The sequence below is a fragment of the Stigmatopora nigra genome, chromosome 21 (assembly GCF_051989575.1).
Source record: "Stigmatopora nigra isolate UIUO_SnigA chromosome 21, RoL_Snig_1.1, whole genome shotgun sequence".
Taxonomy (NCBI): domain Eukaryota; kingdom Metazoa; phylum Chordata; class Actinopteri; order Syngnathiformes; family Syngnathidae; genus Stigmatopora; species Stigmatopora nigra.
Genome location: NC_135528.1, coordinates 776,126 through 796,411, shown reverse-complemented (window position 1 = coordinate 796,411; position 20,286 = coordinate 776,126). Strand labels below are relative to the sequence as shown.

The window sequence follows — 20,286 nt, the reverse complement described above, 5'->3', positions numbered from 1 at the left end:
ATGTTGATTTCCACGGCTCTTAACAATTTGGCATGTCTGCAGTAAGCTAGAGCATGAATCGGAAATTGATTTTCACTCCTTTACCCGCTCTCTCCAAGTCAAATGCGAGGTACATCAACATACATACCGTACTTTCTCACATACAGTCGTATTTGTAAAAAAAAAAGATGACTGAATCAAGGGTACGGCTTATATGTGCAAAAATTTAATTTAACATGCACGAAACATTAAGGTGACAAAGACAAAACGCCATTATGCAAGACAATGCGGCCGATACGGTCAATTATTTCAAAATAGAGATAAGATAAAGAGATAAAACGCTAAAAAAATGTATTTTGACGTCTATGATTGAAATTCAAGAAAAAAAACGTATCTTGCATAAAACGTGAAAAAACTCCCTTACTTGTCCCTGCCTAGTGGTTCTTAACCTGGGTTCAATCTGAACCGCTGCCACAGAGGTCAAGACACATCGACTCATCATGTCCATTCATGACAACATGCTCTGCTTGACCACCACTGGCTGCAGATGATCACGTGACATTGCTTGACCAATCAGTGCTGCCAGGAATTTACATATCTTGAATTTGAAAAAAAAAATCATATTTCAATTTTACGCTAAAGTAGGGTTCGGTGAATGCCAATAGGAAACTGGTGGGTTTTGGTAGCTGAAACAAGGTTAGGAACTACTGTGCCTGTCATTGCTCAATCAGGGCGCCACCATCTTAACTTTTACCGGTAGTTAAAAGTGCTCTGACTGACTAGGCGCAGGTATCCTTGATAAATGTGTTCATAGTGTTTACCATGTCACCACATCTCAATAGTTTTTTAGGATTATTTAAGGTCTTGCAGTCAATCATTAAAATATTACCTATGATACCTGCGTAATGTGTATCTCATGCTATTATTGCATCCAGAGACTCGGACACACTTCCTGGTTGTACTGCTCACCTAACTTCATTTTTGAATTTGTCCATGTCCAGGCAAGAGAGAAATTGTAAAATTCAACGGTTTTAATGCAATTTTTAGGGTACAGCTTATGCGAGGAGGCGGTAAATATGCCCGAACATACGGTAACTGCTGAGGTTTGTCGGTGGCTCAGAAAAAAGTAGATCGCAGGAGATTGACCCCTTGAACAATAGATCTTGGAACACATTTTTTTACACCTCTGCTTTACAGGATCTTTAAGTGTGATATCATTAGCCAAAAACTTACCTTACTCTCCATCTGTTTCCTAATGTGTGCTGGGACCTTAGTCGAGTAGTCTGGAGATTGGAATTTGGAGAAGCTTTTGTTCAGCTTGGACTCAAGCTTGCTTTTACGTTGGGTGAGCAGCGTCATTTGTGTGTCAATCTTCATGGCACTCTGTGGTGATATATCAATAGAACATTTAAAAAAAATAAAAAATATTTGTTAATTCAGAAATGTGTTTCTCCTAAGTGAAAGATTAATAAAAGTCAATATTTATCAGTCCTTTCTAATGTTCATCAAATATATCAAAAGCCTCTATTTTCATCATACACAGCTGCCTATAACAGAATTGGTGGCGCTACTCCACAAAGTGTGCGTTTTCCCAGTAAAACATAAATATGTCATATAAAAAGTCACGCCCTGGAAAGGTAAATTCTAAAATATTGCACAATCTAAGATATTGCACTTTGTTATTGCACAGAAAGGATTGCTAATGTAGGTTCAGAGTCCTGAAGGCTGCGGGAAAAAAACTGTCCCTAAGTCTATTTGTCCGTACTTTGTGAGACCTATAGCGTCTGCCAGAGGGCAGTAGCTGGAACAGGTTATGACCAGGGTGGTATGGGTCCCTAACCTCTGCTGAGGTAGCGAGGACTGGCAATGTCATCCAGTGAGGGCAGAGAAAGGCTGATGATCTTCTGGGGGAGACAGAGAGGGCTTGTCAGTGACGTGGACCCCCAGGAATTTGAAGGACTGCAGCCTGTCTACACATAATCCATTTATGAGCAGTGGGGCCAGATCTGTGTTGCGTTTGCAAAAGTCCAGGATTATTTCTTTAATTTTCGTAGTGTTCAGTGTGGGATTGTTCACTAAATCCCACAAAGACTGTTTGTTGACCTCATTTCTGCAGGCAGGCTCATCACCACCAACCCCAAAATGAGTCCGACCACAGTGGTGTCATCGGCAAATTTGATGACGGAGTTAGAGTGATGAGTCGGTGTATAGGGAGTATGGTACACAGCCTTGAGGGGAGCCGGTGCTGAGTGTAATAGAGGAAGAGAGGTGAGGACCAAGCTTAACAGTTTGTGGACGGTTGGTTCTTAATTCAGTAGCGGATGTAAGAGGATAGTCCAAGATGGGAGAGTTTGTCAGCTGAAATGTCCGGCGTTATAGTGTTGAAGGCTGAGCTATAGTCAATAAAAATCATTCTCACATAGTTCCCATGGTGCTCCAGGTGGTTCAGTGCTGTGTGTAAAGCTATGGCGACGGCATCCTCAGTGGACCTGTTTGCTCTATAAGCAAACTTGTGAGGGTTAACTGAGGGAGGGAATGTATCCCTGATGTGGCGGGGGACCAACTTTTCAAAGCAATTCACAGGCGTAAGTGCAAGAGGCATATAATCAGTCAGGCTGTCAATGGTTGGCTTTTTAGGAACAGGGATAATGGTGGCAGATTCAGGCAGGATGGGATGATGGATTGTGGCAGGGAACAATTGAAAATCTTCATGAAAACTCCAGTCAGTCGGTCAGCACAGGCTTTGAGCACCTTCATAGGTAGTCCCTCAGGGCCAGCAGCTTTCCGGGTGTTCACAGTCCACAGTACCTGTTGGGTTTATTATATATATGCTTTGCTTTCTTTAAGTTTATACATTATTATAGATTGGAAATGCTTTGTTTAACTTAGCATATTGACGCTGGAAGGGGTCACTTTGGTGCATCTGCTTGGGGCCCTGATGAGCAGAGGGAAAGATCCCTATCAAGTTGGACTTCAAAATGTTTTGGAAGCCCTGGCTTCTCACATGGATCCAAGGACTGTTGATTGTTTGATTTGGATTAAACTCAACCCTTTCCCCAGATTCAAGTTCGCAATGAAGACGCTTAAATTGTTGTTGATTAGCGGGTGGCTATTAATCAACCTCCGGGAGTACTCGCATATTGTTTTAAATTGTGATGCTTGTTTTGCTTGATATGGAATTGTTTTGCCGAATGGAGGCTTGTTTGTTTAATTTCAAATGGAGTTGTTTTTGAGTTCCGACCTCAATTGTTATTAATGTTTACCCCATATGTGATTATTGTTGCAGTTGTTTTTTTGCTTACGCAATTGGATCGAATCAATAACCTTGTAATTGTTTTGATCTGAGGCCTTAAATGGGCAGGAGAAAATGTCATTTGTGACAAGGACGAAGTCAGAATGGATCCTCTCTCGCAAGTAACACCAGAGATGTACAATTAATTGATGTACAAATTAATAGATGTCTCCTTGTATTGTTTTATAATAATATTAAAATATAATTATTGATGAACCTAACAGCACCTGTCTCACTTCATGTTCCTGAAGCTTCAGTGTACTGTTGCAAGGTGGTGGGTGTGTTGAGACTGAATCCGATTTGTCAGTCTCAAAGCGGGCAAAGAAACAGTTCAGTACCTCTGCTAGTGAAGCATCTGCGTTAACAGACACCTAATTATTGTCACTGTAATTGGTGATGTGTCATATTCCCCGCCACATCTTCTGTGAGTTGTTTTCTGTGAAGTGCTCCTCAATTTTCCCTGTATATGCTGCTTTGGCCTTTTTATTGGCTCCTTTCAGGTCTGCTCTGGCATCGCTGCATTGTAACTTGTCCCCTGACTTGAAGGCAGTGTTACGGCATTTAATGAGTGCCTGTGTCTCACTGGTCATCCAGGGTTTTTGGTAAGGAAAAACCTGGATACGTTTATTAACAGTGACAGTGTCCGTACTGTTTTTGATGTAGGAAAGTACAGAGTCCGTGTAGTCCTGGAGGTTGTGGTGTTTAAAGAGTTCCCAAATGGTGAGGGAAAATTGGTCCTGCATCTGAGAAAGGGCGTCCACGGGCCATGTTTTTATTATCTTTATTCGTGGCCTTGTATGAAGGGGGTGAGGGACAGGCAGAGAGGTTCGGAACCAGCAAGGTGAGGGAGGATTGTGGCTCTATAAGCATGTTTGATGTTAGAATAAAAATGGTCTAGAGTTTTATCTCCTCTGGTGTGACACTTCATGTACTGGATAAACTTAGGCAGAACAGTCTTTAAACATGCTTTGTTGTAGTCACCGGCGACAATAAGGACTCCATCGGAGTGGTCCAGCTGCTGTTTGTTTACAGTCACTAGCAGGAGGCTAAGCACCCTGCTAACGTTACAGTGGGATGTAAACAGCCATTCCAATGAAAATCGTTAGCTCCCTAGGTAGATAGAAGGGCCTTCACCGAACTGTCAAGAGCTCTAAATCAGGGGAACAGTGAATGGTAATGATCCTACCATTGCAGCACTAGTCATGTATGTGCGAGCAAAGGCGACCAACCGCCTGTTAGTGCATTCTCCTATTGTACTTCTGTGACTGTTCCTGTCCATCAACCTCTCACTCTTGGTAAGAATCTGGCGTAGTCCCTTTTGTAGCTTCGCCTCTGATCATGGACTCAACTGCTCTCGACCTCGACAATTGCAATTTTTAAGAAACAAATGAAAAGTTAATGAAATAAAACTAAGATGTTAAAATTTGTCTAACGGGAAAAGATTGTGCAACAGATGAGCAGCAAATTTAAGCGACAAATGCCGTATTTTTGGGACTTTTGCCCGAATATATAGAGGGGCAAATAAGTATTTAGTCGACCACCAATTGTACAAGTTCTTGAAAAGATTAGAGGCCTATAATTGTCAACATGGGTAGACCTCAACCATGAAAGATAGAATGTGGAAAAAAACAGAAGATCACATTGTTTTATTTTTAAATAATTTATTTCAAAATTAGAGTGGAGAAAAAGTATTTGGTCACCTGCAAAAAAGGAAGATTTCTGGCTGTCAAAGAGTTCTAACTTCTTCTAGTAGGGTCTCCACTCATTACCTGTATTAATAGCATCTGTTATAACTCATCGGTACAAAAGACTCCTGTCCACAACCTCAGTCTCTCACACTCCAAACTCCACTATGGCCAAGATCAAAGAGCTGTCAAAGGACACCAGAGACAAAATTGTAGATATGCACCAGGCTGGGAAGACTGAATCTGCAATATGTAAAATGCTTGGTGTCTTGGTGTAGTGAATGACTTAAAGAGCTGTGACCACAGTAACAAAGGCTACTATCAGCAACACAATGCACTGCCAGACGTGTCCCCCAGCTGAATCCTGTACACATCCAGGCCCGTCTGCGGTTCGCTAGTGAGCATTTGGATGATCCAGAAGAGAACTTGGAGAATGTTTTTGGTCAGATGAAACCAAATAGAAGTTTTTGGTAGAAACACAGGTTCTCTCGTGTTTGGAAGAGAAAGAAAACTGAATTGCATCCGGAGAACACCATACCCACTGTGAAGCATCGGGATTGAAACTTCATGCTTCAGGGCTGTTTTTCTGCAAAGGGACCAGGATGACTGATCTTTGTAAAGGAAAAGAATGAATAGGCCCATCTTTTGAGAAATTTTGATTTGCTGCACAGTACCTTGACAAACGGGTTTCCCAACATACAAGAAATTTGAGATACGAGGAAAATTCAGAGCAAACTTTTGCCTTGAAATACGAGACAAATTTGAGATAGCATATGAGAGGGTTCCCGATGCAGCCGTCCTGGTGGTCGAGTATGCAAGAGGCTCATGAGAACAGCATCACTCTGTCTTTCTTGGTGCATCTCCCTCCCCTAAAAACATCTACATGCACCGGGCCATACTGGTTGCATTTTTTTACTGGAGATAGCATGATAGAGTCTATAATGTGCAAAAAAAAGCCAGCAGAATCTACATGGGCTTGAAAGCAAAGCAAGCATCTGAAAAAGACACCAGCAGAACCCTTCAAAGGAAGTTGTGGCTGGTTCAATAATTTTAAAAAACGAGCTAAGGTTAATTTGGTTCTGAGAAATGGAGAACCAGCAAGTTCCGACGCGAAAGCCTTGTTGGAATACATTAACATATTTGCCTCGGTTATCGCACAAGGTTTAAATTTAGTGCAACATAAGATTTAAACGTGTTTTTAAGTGTGTGCATCTAAGTTCATTTATGTGAAATATTATTTTATGTTACGAGCACGTTGCCGTGCGTCAAATCTCTCTCCTGTCCCTTATCTCTCTTTTTCGTCCGGACACTCCACGGTAAGCTGTTACCATCTGTCTGTATCGAGTAATGTCACATTTTAGTATTGAAGATCATAACCACTAGATACGTATTTGTTACTTTCTGAGTAGGTGGTGATTTAAACAAATAAAAATCTGTTTTTCCATTGTGATATCCTGTTTTTGGTGTTTTTTCAAAGGGTGGGAACGGATTAATTTGTATTTAGTTATTTACTATGGTCCTGTGTGATGCGGGAGACTCGGCTCAAAGTCCATACAGCAGGACACCAAACCGGACCCCCTCAACGCCAAATTGTCATACGAGCTCGGTCCCGGAATGCATTAAGCTCATATCTCAAGGTATTTTTTTAGTGTGTTACTAATAATAGGTGTGATCCTACTTTGCAGTTAATCGATTATCGCGGCCATGTCTGGTCTACATGATCTGCAATATATGAGGGATTACTGTTCTATGAAAAATAGCAGAGGCTGTTATTTTCTGGGGTTACTTTGAACGAACAAAAACAAATATATTAGAGTATTCTAATGATATTTAATTTAACGTGATTTGAACATCTGTGAAAATTCCCAAAACAGGGAGTCTGGAAAATATCCAGGAACAGTGGGTAAAACTATAGAAAATTGCAGGAACGTCTTTGGCAGGTATCGAAAATGTTTACTGAGTATAACAGGATGTGAAATGTGAGGCAACAAAGTATTATGTTTTGGATGCCATCATTTCTATATTTTCCTGCTTCATGAGAAATAAGAAGCAGAATACTACCTGAAGAGGAAGGTGCAGCTGACATGTGAGGTCCACAACACCTACAAGGCAGCTTTTGGGTGGGGCAGCGGAGGAGAGATGAGAGAGAGGCTCTTCAGGGCAGTAGATGTTGATGCGGGAGACTCGGCTCAAAGTCCATACAGCAGAACCAAAGTGAAGGAGAGTCTGCGACTGATTTGGTGAACATACCACCCACACTGAAATACATATAAAAGTCAAACCTTATGAATACAAGGATACTGTTTCCAAAACATCTGAATGTAACTATAAATAATATTTTAGGATCAAATTGTCAATTGATCAATTGTTAATATCATAAAATAATTACAAGGGAACGCTTACTTTCAGGCTTTTCTTTGGTCAAACCACATTGTGCCCTAAGGAATCGTGCCACTCTGATCACTTTCTGGACCAGAAGGAAACCCTGTTCCTCTTCTGGAAAATGCCAGTGTTTCTAGCAGGATGGAAATAAGAATATAAACATACAAGCTGTTTATAATGTCTATAGAATCCTGAATTATTTAGAAACAAGACATTTATTTTCTCCTCCAATGTCTTTCTTTCTCAGATTCTAACTATGATACTTGTTTTTATAAGCCTAATGACAGAAAGCATACATATTATTTTAAAGTTGGCGGTGTAATGTTTGCATTGCGGATGTACAGTAATCCCTCAAATTTTCGTGATTATCGAAAAAACATTACGTTACTGCAATACTATATGTTTTAAAGCCTATACAAAAATAATAATTTGATGATTTTTTTTCTCCCAAAATTATGACAATCTCTTAATAATACACAAACATTTTTTTGGTGACAGACTTGACATCACCAAAAGTTAATTCCTGCGAAACCAAAAAACAATTTGCATTATATTAAGAATTTTCAACATAAGTTTAATTGTGTAATATTACATGGATTTATTGTTCATCAAATTTAGATTTTAATCTTGTAATGTGTATCAGAATTTTTTGCTTGGAATACATTAATACGAGTGCCCCGACATACGAGTAATTTTGGACACGAGTAAAATTCCAAGCAAATATTTACCTTGAGATTTGAGACGTATTTTGATATACGAGCATATAGCCAGGTGGCCAACGCAAGAGGCTGCCCTCTTTCGCCCCATATCCTTCGTGCAAAGATCTCTACGAGCATTGGGCGGAATTTTGCATTCTTTCCGGTTTTTTGCATTAGTCAGTGCAGAATTAAGGGAAACACAAAGGATCCAAAGCAAGCCAGTGCAATGTAGGGTAGTGCGAAGAAAAGACGTATGATGACAATCGATATTAAGCACGAAATAATCGAAAGACATGAGTCGTGTACGTATGACTAAACTGGCTCGCCAATACGTATGGAGAAGCAGGAAGTTTGCCCCGAAAGCCGCGGTGGAACACATGAACCTCGTTGTCTTAGTTATGGCACAAGAAGGTTTAAATTTAGTGTAATTTAAGATTAAAACGGTGTGTCCTTATAGAAATCTAAGTTAATTTAAGTTAGATTTATAGTTTGTTACGTTATGAGTGCATACGTGATTTACAAATAATAAAAATGTTTTTCCATTGTAATATCGTGTTTTTGGGTCTTTTTTTCAGAGGGTGCGAACGAATTAATATGTATTTAGTTCATTTCTATGGGAAACTTTGATTTGAGATACAAGTAAATCAACATACAAGCTCAGTTCCGGAACGCATTAAGCTCGTATCTCAAGGTACCACTGTTTTACTATGTTACTTGGCAAGTAATTTTCTGTATTACGCAGCACAGTTGTCGGGAAACATTGCAGTAGTACACGCAATAGATCACACGACTTAAATGTTTTTATACCAATGTCAAATGCTAATGATTTTGTATGTGCAGTATGAATAAGCTGCCTGTCAGGGAAAATAATTTAGCGGGGCTAATTAGATCCCCTAACGAGCTGCATTCGGACCGTGGGTCTTATGTTCATGTTTATTTGAGAGAATGGAAGGTCAAGAACATGCAATGGTGGCGGTACCAGATGAGAAGAGCGGGGGTAAGGCTGAAGACAAAGGCTCCTCTGGGCTACAGTTTCTGGTCTGAATGGCTGGAGTCTCTGCCACAGTTCTTCAGTAAGGAATGGCATGATGGGCGAGAGGAGGGCCAAAGACAGAGATACACAGTGATAGAGGACAACACTTGCTGTTGCTCTCACTTTGCCACCAGATTTCAAGACCCCGGTTACTTCGTTTTGTTGAAGTAGCATAGGTTTCACACTCTCCTATAAAACAAACAAAAAGTTTTTAGTTTTTAGAGACGTTCCTCCATTTGCAGTCAATATAAATCTTTTCTTGAATGTTTCATAGCCGAATGTAGCTAGTCGGTCGGCTAATTAGTCGTTTGGCTAATTCTACGTTCGGCCAGATGCCCCCTTGGCGAGTGGGCCCTTGACCAGATGTCAGTCGGTTAAATGTCTTTCGGCAAGTAGACCGGCCACGCACCTCACTCCATTCCATCTCATCTCATCCCATCTCATCCCATCTCATCCCATCTCATCCCATCTCATCCCATCTCATCCCATCTCATCCCATCTCATCCCATCTCATCCCATCTCATCCCATCTCATCCCATCTCATCCCATCTCATCCCATCTCATCCCATCTCATCCCATCTCATCCCATCTCATCTTCTGCCGCTTATCCGAAGTCGGGTGGCATGGACAGCAGCTTTAGCAGGGAAGCCCGGACTTCCCTCTCCCAAGCCATTTCATCCAGCTCTTTCCGGAGAGCCCCCAGGGCGTTAATGGGCTAGCCCGGAGACATAGTCTCCCCAGCATGTCCGAGGTCAGCCTCATGGCCCCCTCCCGGCGCGACGTCCCCGGAACATCTCCCTAGGGAGAAGTACATGGGGCACCCTGATCAGATGCCCGAGCCAACTCATCTAGCTCCTCTCGATCTGGAGTATTGGCGGCTATACTCCGAGGCTTTCCCGGATGACGAAGCGTCACATCCTATCTCTAAGGGAGAGTCCAGACATCCTGCGGTCTAAACTCATTTCAGCCACTTGTATCCAGGATCTCATTCTTCGGTCACAACCCTCAACTCGTGACCATAGATGAGGGTAGGAACATAGTTGACCAGTAAATTGAGAGCCTCGCCTTTTGGCTCAGCTCCTTCCTCATCACGACGGACCGATACAGAGTCCGCATCACTCCAGATGCTGCACCTGTCCATTCTTCCCTCACTCGTGAACCCTGAGATACTTGGACTCCTCCACCTGGGGAAGGACCGCGTCTCTTACCGCAGAGGACACGTCACCATTTTCCAACTGAGGACCATGGTATCAGTTTTGCAGGTGGTGATTCTCATCCCGACCACTTCACACTCGGCTGCGAATTATTCCAACGAGAGTTGGAGATCAATGCCTGAGGAAGCCAACAGAACCATCATATCAACCAACTAAGGCCAACAAACCGAACCCTCTCAATGCCATGGCTGCGCCAATATATTCTGTCCATAAAAGTTGTCAACAGAATTGGTGACAAAGGACAACCCTGGCGGAGTCCAACGGCCACTAGAAACTGATCTAACTTACTGCTGGCTACATAGACCAAACGGTACTCAGACGATTCGCCACAAGACGTTTCGCCGACAGACGTTTCGCCAACAGACGTTTTGCCGACAGACGTTTCGCCGACAGACGTTTCGCCGACAGATGTTTCGCCGACAGACGTTTCGCCGACAGACGTTTCGCCGACAGACGTTTTGCCAACAGACGTTTCACCGACAGACAGTTTGCCGAACGGACATTTCGCTGAAAACACGTATATGGACCGAACCCTGCGTAGCAGTTTTTCCGGAACCCCATACTCCCGGAGTACCACCCACATAATTCCCGGGGGGACAAACAGTCGAACTCCTTCTCCAAGTCCACAAAGCACATGTAGACTGGTTGGGCGAGGACAGTGCTGAAGGTGTAAAGCTGATCCACTGTTCTAAAGCCAGGACGAAAACCACACTACTCCTCCTGAATACGAGATTCCACCTACCGGCTCTGGCAACATCCAGAGTCGAGGTCAGCAGCACCCCGTCCTGATGATACGCTGTGTTGACGGTGCACCGCTTCCTCCTCCTGAAACATGGGATGGTGGACAAACATTTCCTCAAAACTACCCGAAAGTCATTCTCCCTGGCCTCTCTGAACTCCTCCCATGCCTGGGTTTTTACCTTGGAGACGACCAGAGCCCCGTGTCGCTCGGCCACCCGGTCCACGTCAGCTGCCTCTGGAGTCCCGTGGGCCAAAAAGGCCTGATATGTATCTTTTTTCTGCCTGACGGCATCCCTTACTGTCTGCCTGTTTTGTGTTATTCTATGTGATTGGTTAGCAATACTGTTGCAGTTACTCAGGCAAAATGTAACCAATATCTGACTTTCTCACCATGTAGACATCACACAGGTTGTGTACCCAGAAGGAGTACAAAGCAGCAGTGACGGAGTGCAGCTCATATTCTTCAAATGCCTTCTCCACTTGTGCCACTGTACTGTATAGTCGGGAGCAAATCCATCGATCCATACTGGTCAAATGAGATGTCTAATGAAAAGAAACGGAGAGGTAGAAAAGCATGTAGCATGTATCGTATGTTCACACCTATAAGACACACCGCCTAAAAGGGGTACAGTCAAAGTTGCGGATGTATTTTCTTTTTTTTGTCAATAGAAAAGGTGTTTTGTTTCAAAGGATGCACTACAATGGATGTGGTAGCATGACACACGTTAGCATGCATGCTAGCTTAAGTTTTAAATATGTATATGGAATAGGAGCAAACAGTGCTTGATTTTATGTTATTGATGTAATGTGTATTCACAAAAATATAGGTCAAAGTATTCAAACATCTACTAATTTGTCAAAGTCCTCATCTCCTGTGTCCGATAAAGAGTTCAGCCAAGTGGGTGAGTTCGCCAACAATGCTGGGTTCCCATCTCATTGTCAGGGTCCGAGTTGTCACCGTGATGTTTCGTAATTGTTACGATCGCGCCGCGTAGTGCGACACGATCGGAGGGGAAGTTGAACCCAGATGCAGAGTCGCCGAAGTAAATGGAAAAGGGAAGGCAGATCTGTTGCTCTTGTAGGTTGATTTAATAAACGTGGTAACATAACATTAACAACTTAGCTTGATCTCTCTTGACAAACGAAATGAACATGCGGCGTGGCGTCAATGGAAACGGCAATGACTACGAGGAAAAACAGGAACGAAACCAGACGATCCGACAGCGTCCACAGAAAACCATAATGCTTAAATACCAAAAATAATCTAATCACGTAATTAGCCACAGCTGATAATTATCGTGACGTCATGCCAGGAGAGGCAATCCAGCCACTCCTGACAGTAATAGTTATTCCAGCTTTGACAAAAGTTCAAACTACTGTGCTAACCTGTGCGACAATTCCTGCTCCTCTTTGTATGTAGGGTTAAAAACTGTATGAGCACACAGAAGTAAGTCAACTGCCTTGTCTTCGCCTGGGATGTTTTGAATGGATTTACCATAATGCTTGGGATACATGGGGAGGCTATATTTAGGGTGAAGGTCCGCTGGGTTGATCGCAATAAGTAGTACGTCGGCAAGAAAATAAACCAATCAATCAAGCAGTCTGGGTCATACAAAATTTTGAATTTAATACATAAGCTGCACGGACTGATTGGGTGCCCCGCCTATTTTAGAAAAAAATATATACTTTTAAGTGTATGCTACAGGTGTGAAAATATGGTATGGATACGACCGCTGAGGGAATAAGCCAAAAGTCAAATGTTGAAATTATCAATGCATACCTAGAGCACCCTCTTACGGTTCGTAAAAATAACGTGAAATTAGATCATGTGTGAATAATTGCACATAAAAGTCGCAGCCCCAGCCCAACAATAACAAAAAATGTGACTTTCGGCCGGAAAATATGCTATTGTATTTATGATAGGATTGCTGACACAAACAAAATTTAAACAGTATAATTTACTTGTGGTCAGCAATGCTTTAGGTTTGATTGCATTTGCAAAACTGATTGTACCTCCTCCAGGGTCCCCATTGGTGTAGTGTTGTCACCCAGCACGCCCAAAGTAAATCTCAATGTCTGCCATATTTTATTACAGAAATGTCTGGAGTTCATGACTCGAGAGATTGATAGACTGATGTCTTCTCCTGAAATGAAGGCAAAAAAAGAATAAAAGATCCACATTACACATAAATGAGAAAAAACAGGCAATTACTTCTGTTGTAAAAGTGTCTTTAAAAGACAAACCTTGAGAAAAAAGGTGACATCACCAGTGTTGTTGGATGTCCACTTAATCGTTTTAGTTTCTAATGAGGGACTAAACTTTAGTCATTTCATATTTCTGACTTTATAAAACACTAAAATAAATCAATAGAAAAAATGTGGCTGTCATTTTCAGTCATTTTTGTGACAAGCTTGCATTTCTAATGCATCAACCTAAATTACTGACAAACATTTTCACCACATATTTTTAATTGGTTTGAGATTACGGATTATTTGCAGGGTACGACATTGACACGATGTGTGTTTTCACAGCATTTACTCAATAGTACGGTGCATTGTCAGTTCAGGGAGAAAATATAAATAACCTTAACATCCTTTCAACTGATGGGATAAGAAATGTGTTAGAAATGTCAAAACAGACGTGAGCATCTATTAAAGATATATAAACTGGCAAAAAATGCAAAGTGCATCCCATTTCCTGCCCATAGGAAAGATTCTTAAGCCCCAGGCCCCTGGGACCCTCGCCTTCTGAGGCTTTCACAGAATATGTATCCAATATCATCAATGAATATGGAAATTTGCATTTTTTCAGGCAGGTGTTTTCATAAATTTCATTGGAGCAGCACATTTTATTTAATTTTTTTAACTTATATCTGATTTTCATTTGGCAGTTTCTAAAAGTTCAAAAATATATATGCACTCCATTTCCTACCAATCGGTCCTCTTTTTAAAAATCAGTCTCTTTTTAAGACACTCCATAGCTTTAAGTTTCTGAACATTGCATAAAGTAGTAGTATAGGATCATTTGCATTTAGTAGTTTGTGCTTATCGTATTTACCCGCACATAAGCCGCCTCGCGTATAAGCTGCACCCTTAAGATTGCTTTGAAATCATTGAATTTTTAAATTTCTCACGTACAAGCTGCCCCAATTCACAATTTCCACCTCCATATTCAAGGTTTTAATAGGGAGTGCAAATGTGTTACTTAAGAAAAAATCTTAAGAAAAGTCATTGCACATTGTATTTCTGAGATACTGTATGAATCAAAAGCACATTATTAGGGTCAATATCATAAGGAATTAATTCATCCAGTAATGGTTGTTGTAATTGCTTCTTACTGCAAAACAGAAAATAACCAACAAATAGTAAATGTGACTTTTCCAACATCTACTAGTGAAAAAAGAGTATAGGAAGTCTTGTGCGGTACCCTTGATGAATCATCATTTTTTTTGTTACAAATATGGCTTATACGCGAGAAAATACGGTAGTTGTGGTTTTAGTCACAGTTAACTGTTAACCACCAGCATGTTTGCAACACTGCGTAATAGTTATTTTAGTTAAGTTAATAATCCCCTCCTCCTTTCAAAAGACATCTTGCTTATGAGCCATGATTCAGGTCAGTCCAATCGGTCCCACAGCTCATCAATATATGATCACTCTGTTTAAACTGCAGACATAAGTGCTGTATAGATTTGATTTGATTTTTTTTCCAGAATTGAACCATTTCTTATTGTTTTCCCCTCTGCTTAGCCATAAAGTGTAACTGTTAATGATCACCATTAAAAAAAAAACTAATCTAAAACAAAACACCAATCTCCAATGTCTCAAGATTCTTTTGGGGACTTTTGGCCACCGTTTGTCGTCACAGAGTTCTGACAGTGATTTTTTTTGGGGAGTTTTTCTAAGGGGGGTTAAACAAAAAAGGAGATGATACGCTTGGAGTTACTTAAAAGGATATTAAGAGAGACAACAATCACTCACCCAACATATTGTGAGAGCAAAGGGCAAATCTTAAAGCATCAGTCCCACACTGAGGGATCCCATTGGGAAAATCTTTCCTCTGTCGGAGGCATAGTGAGTAGTTAAAAACCGGAGAATATGATCACAACACAAAATCAGAAAGGGGACACAAATAAGGGAGATCTGACCTGAGCGTCCATGGCAACCATTTGCTCTCTGGGGTCAAGGTTTCCCTCCTTAATTTTTTGTTGGAGCCTCTAAAAGGAAAACAAGAATGTGTAAAAGGAAAAACTCAGCAGTTGCAGTAATACCTTAAAACATATGGGTGGCCTTTTGGAAAGTGAGGATAAATATATCAGTAATGTCTTTGAGCCGTTTTCCTTTTCAACGAATGACTAAAACATAATTGAAAGACTGATAAAATAATAGAACCAGTTTTTTTGTCATTGTTCCACACCTCCAAAGAGATTCCATTTATCACATCCAAGGGGTCGATAACATTTCCCAAGGATTTACTCATTTTTCTACCATGTTTATCTCTAACAAGAGAGTGAAGCAGAACCTAAGATTCAAGAAAAGGAAAGAATAAATATTGTGATTAGAACAAACAATTAAAAGCAATAAACATAGTTTTTATTTGACTTATTTACCTGTTTGAATGGCAACTGGCCTGTCAGCTCTGTACCTAGCATTACCATCCTCGCTACCCAAAAGAAGATTAGATCACTGCCTGTCTCCAGGATGGAATTTGGGTAGAAGCACTGAAAATCTCTGGTCTGTAGAAGACAGCTGTGGTTATAGTCTTAAACACCCATGATTACCTAGATCAATAACTACATTCTGCTGAAGGTCATGCGGTACCTGTTGAGGCCAACCCAGCATGGCAAAAGGAAACAGTGCAGAAGAGAACCAGGTATCTAGAACATCAGAGTCTGACCAATGCAACAAGCAGAAAGAACTATGATTGGATCCTTCCAACACTGGAAAGATAACTTCAACATGAATGCCATTAAAAAGCTATGAAAGCACAATGTTAAATTGAGACAAGCAAATTGTGATGTCAATGTTATGTGGGTCGGAAAAAGTGACAAAAATGTTTATAAGTATTTGCCAATTTTTGAACAGCGCACAATGAGGTGACAGCTTTTAGGAAGTGTGTACCCTGAGTCAAAACGATGTCCTCTGGTGTCTGTCGATATTTGACAGCAGCTCTATGACGAGCATCATCCTCATCAATTCCCCATATCCACCGGTCCTAACCAAATAGAAACAATTATATTTCTATTACTGTGTTTCCAAACCATTTTAATATTATTAAACACTATCAGGCGAGCATTTAGCGCCTCGGCATCACAGTTCTGACATTGAGGATTCAATCCTAAATTCAGATTTTCCTGTTTGGAGTTTGTATATTCTTCCCAGGATTGCATGGGTTTTCTACAGGTACTCTGGTCTGTTACAACATCTCAAACACATGCACGGTGGGCTAGTTGAACGCGCTGAATTGGTCCTAGGTATGAGTGTGAGCGTGAATGGCTGTCCATCTCTTTGTACCCTGAAATTGGCTGGACACCAATTCAGGGTGTCCCTTGCCTGTTGCCTGTAGTTAGCTAGGATAGGCTCCAGCACCCCTGCGACCCTTGTCAGGATAAGCGGTTCAGAAAATAGATGTATATATATACATACCATATTGGCCCGAGTATAAGACAACCCTCTTTGCCATGACTCAATTTTGTAAAATCTTTTCAACACAAATTCAATTTTAAACACAATGATGACGACACATCTGAAACAAGTGATTTTTATATATATATATATATATATATATATATATATATATATATATATATATATATATATATATATATATATATATATATATATATATATATATATATATATATATATATATATATATATATATATATATATATATATATATATATATATATATATATATATATATATATATATATATATATATATATATATATATATATATATATATATATATATATATATATATATATATATATATATATACACATACATATATATATATACACATACATATATATATACATACATATATACATACACATACATATATATACACATACATATACATATATATATATATATATATATATATATATATATATATATATATATATATATATACATACATATATACATACACATACACATACATATATATACATACATATATACATACACATACACATACATATATATACATACATATATACATACACATACACATACATATATATACATACATATATACATACACATACACATACATATATATACATACACATACACACAAGTACACATGCACACACACACACACACACACACACACACACACACACACGCAAACACACACACACGCAAACACACAAACACACACACACACGCAAACACACACACACACACGCAAACCCACACATACACACACGCAAACACACACACACGCAAACACACACACGCAAACACACACACGCAAACACACACACACACATGCAAACCCACACACACACACGCAAACCCACACACACACACACGCAAACACACACACACGCAAACACACACACGCAAACACACACACACGCAAACACACTATTTTTAAAAAACTTTGATTTACAGTCTGAAAAATATGATGGTATACATGTGGGGACATTTCAGTGTTAGTAATCTGAAATAAATAGAAAGTGACCCATAAATGCTTCAAAATCTACATGAAATGACTCAGAAATGACTTAAAATTACTCGAAATTAACACTTTTGATGCCCAAAGATTTCGAGTCTGTTTCAAGTGGGAGGTACTGCAGTGAATAAACGAACTTACATTCCCTGCCCCCCTCCAGGTTCAAATGGAGTAAAACTCTACTGGTGATAAACACATTTTCATTTACAGCAGAAAGAAAAAAAGACATTGTTTTTCCTGTTCATGAGTTGTATTTTAGAATGTATTGGAATTATCTCTAGGTAACAGTTATCATGACTCTTTTTTGCAAATTGTATTATGAGGTAGCCAGAGTTTCCCACCCCAAATATACATTTTCATGTAATATGACCACTGTGACAACAAAACCCAACCTCATGTTCATCAGTTGAATTAGGAAACACCACTCTATAAGCAGGGATCTGATGCCCCCACCACAGCTGCCTGGAAATGCACCAATCACTGTAAAGCAAACATAGCTGCATTGTTCACCTTTATGGAGGAAACAAAGGCAGAATCATCACAAGATTTCATTGTGGAACAATGGGTTATACACAGCAACTTTTACGATATTTTTGTTTTAATGTCTCACATGATTTTGTCACTGCAATTCAAAGGGCTTACTTGATGTTGGATAACCAGTTCCTCCATGTTTTGGTGTAAAAGTGAGGGATGAGTTCTAGCTCACAATCCTCAACAGCCTGACAATTAAAAAAGGGAGTCAGACTGAGTATTTCAGCTGTCACCAATCACAACAACATCACCTACGGAACTTACCTTTACAGCTTTTTGAGCCATTCCATGACAGCGGACAAACCATTGCTTCTTTAGAAGCGGTTCAATGACATCTCCTGAGCGGCTGAGATGTGGAAAGTTATTTGAACAACATTCATCCAAAGATTATGAATCACATACTTCAGCAAATTGCTACTCTTATTAGTGATTCCAATTCCCATTATTAGGCGATAATAAACCGTACACATACAAAGGGGCACATTTACTGACATAGGGCACTTAAAAGTAGAACATTTAGAACTTACAAAAAAAATGTCCCCAAGGTTTACTGCATTTTAACGAATTGGGTTTTCTTGTTGAGGTATTATTTACATACTGTTCTTGCCGCTCCATGGGAGTGACGACAAAGAGAGATGTAACGGCTCGATGAAAATGTTTAAGATAACTCTTTTATAATTTATTTAGGATTGTGTAGGTGCTATTTACCTGCAAATAGGTAAGGTCATGGTATGCTCCTTCTTTCCTCTGAAGAGCTTTTTTTCAATCAGAACGTTTACTATCAGCTGTCTGGCATCAAAACGCTTTATTCCCTTGAATCAACCAACAAGATATATAAAGAAAGACATTCTTTACTGTTTAGGTTCCATATTTTGAAGTTTGAATATTAAGGCAAACAAATAAACTAGCCGATAGTATCACTAAACAATAACAGATATACTCTTTTGGCAGTGAATTTGACCTTGATGTTCATGTACCTTAAGCCATTGTCCACAGGATGACGTCATCTTCCCATCTCCGCCAATAACAGTGAAACGAGGCAGACCATGTCTCTGTGACACTAAAAAGTCTTTGTGGTCATGCGCAGGAGTAACCTTTACTGCACCTTAAAACAAATTCAGCAAGTAAGCCGACAAAAATTAAAAGGTGTGCCCCTTTATAAGAAGATTAAACAATATTAAAGAAACTTCAGTGTTGCTACTAGAACTGTTGCACTGTTATATTTTTTGCGACCATCTCTAAAATAGGCAGGAGACCTGTGCCGAATTCCATGTCGACAGTTTCATCAGTCACCACGGGCAGCAGTCTGTCACTGAAAGGATGTCGGCATTGCTTTCCATGAAAATCCTGAAACAAAGACATTGTAAATCAACGACCATAAAAAAATAATTAATCAAAATGTTTCTTCTCTCTCTGAGGTCACGATCTGAAGTAAATTTAACCAAAGCCATCGCACTAAAGTCTTGGCCCTCTACACTTCCAATGTAATTGGGGTCCTGTCCAGCCCACTGCATGAGACCCGTGAGTTAATATATATATATATATATATATATATATATATATATATATATATATATATATATATATATATATATATATATATATATATATATATATATATATATATATATATATATATATATATAAAATAATAATAAATAAGAGGAAATAGTTGGGGTTATCATTACTCTTTAAAGCTATTTTGAGGTTGAGTACTTTTGCTGTTGTTGCTGGCCCAGCCCCATTCAGAAACAGTTCTGAAATTGGTTAATGTTGACAACAAGTGCTAATTGGTCTAGTGGAAATGTGTAATTGTTCAAAATATTATTAATTAAATAATTTCAACACTGATTATCCTGTCAGGATTACAGGATGCTGAAGCCTATCTGGACACTTTAGGAAAAAGGTGGGATTGCACTACTACTAACGAGACTGGTCTGCCGTCCGTCATAGGGAACATAGGAACACCATTCAGACTAACATTTACACTGGACTGAGTGGAAATCGATTCCATGTTGCCTGCTCTGAAGTCAGGCAAAG

The 20,286-nt window shown here is 39.8% G+C and overlaps 1 protein-coding gene across 2 annotated transcripts in view; it reads right to left on the bottom strand.

Moving 5' to 3' along the window:
* The window catches only part of vars2 (valyl-tRNA synthetase 2, mitochondrial), a 46,771-nt gene that overhangs the window by 902 nt on the left and 25,583 nt on the right, over window positions 1-20,286 (bottom strand). The window contains exons 11-28 of one of the 2 annotated variants that reach the window (XM_077743412.1): window positions 19,503-19,593; window positions 19,224-19,351; window positions 18,955-19,058; window positions 18,511-18,592; window positions 18,358-18,434; window positions 18,108-18,195; window positions 16,146-16,239; window positions 15,846-15,916; window positions 15,635-15,760; window positions 15,442-15,546; window positions 15,173-15,241; window positions 15,006-15,084; window positions 13,038-13,168; window positions 11,415-11,567; window positions 9,016-9,258; window positions 7,360-7,471; window positions 7,018-7,214; window positions 1,213-1,362 (exon numbers count right to left, since the gene is read on the bottom strand). In XM_077743412.1, the coding sequence (XP_077599538.1) occupies window positions 1,213-1,362; window positions 7,018-7,214; window positions 7,360-7,471; window positions 9,016-9,258; window positions 11,415-11,567; window positions 13,038-13,168; window positions 15,006-15,084; window positions 15,173-15,241; window positions 15,442-15,546; window positions 15,635-15,760; window positions 15,846-15,916; window positions 16,146-16,239; window positions 18,108-18,195; window positions 18,358-18,434; window positions 18,511-18,592; window positions 18,955-19,058; window positions 19,224-19,351; window positions 19,503-19,593 (2,100 nt within the window). The remainder of the gene's footprint in view (window positions 1-1,212; window positions 1,363-7,017; window positions 7,215-7,359; window positions 7,472-9,015; window positions 9,259-11,414; window positions 11,568-13,037; window positions 13,169-15,005; window positions 15,085-15,172; window positions 15,242-15,441; window positions 15,547-15,634; window positions 15,761-15,845; window positions 15,917-16,145; window positions 16,240-18,107; window positions 18,196-18,357; window positions 18,435-18,510; window positions 18,593-18,954; window positions 19,059-19,223; window positions 19,352-19,502; window positions 19,594-20,286) is intronic. The other variant, XM_077743413.1, reaches the window with a different exon arrangement.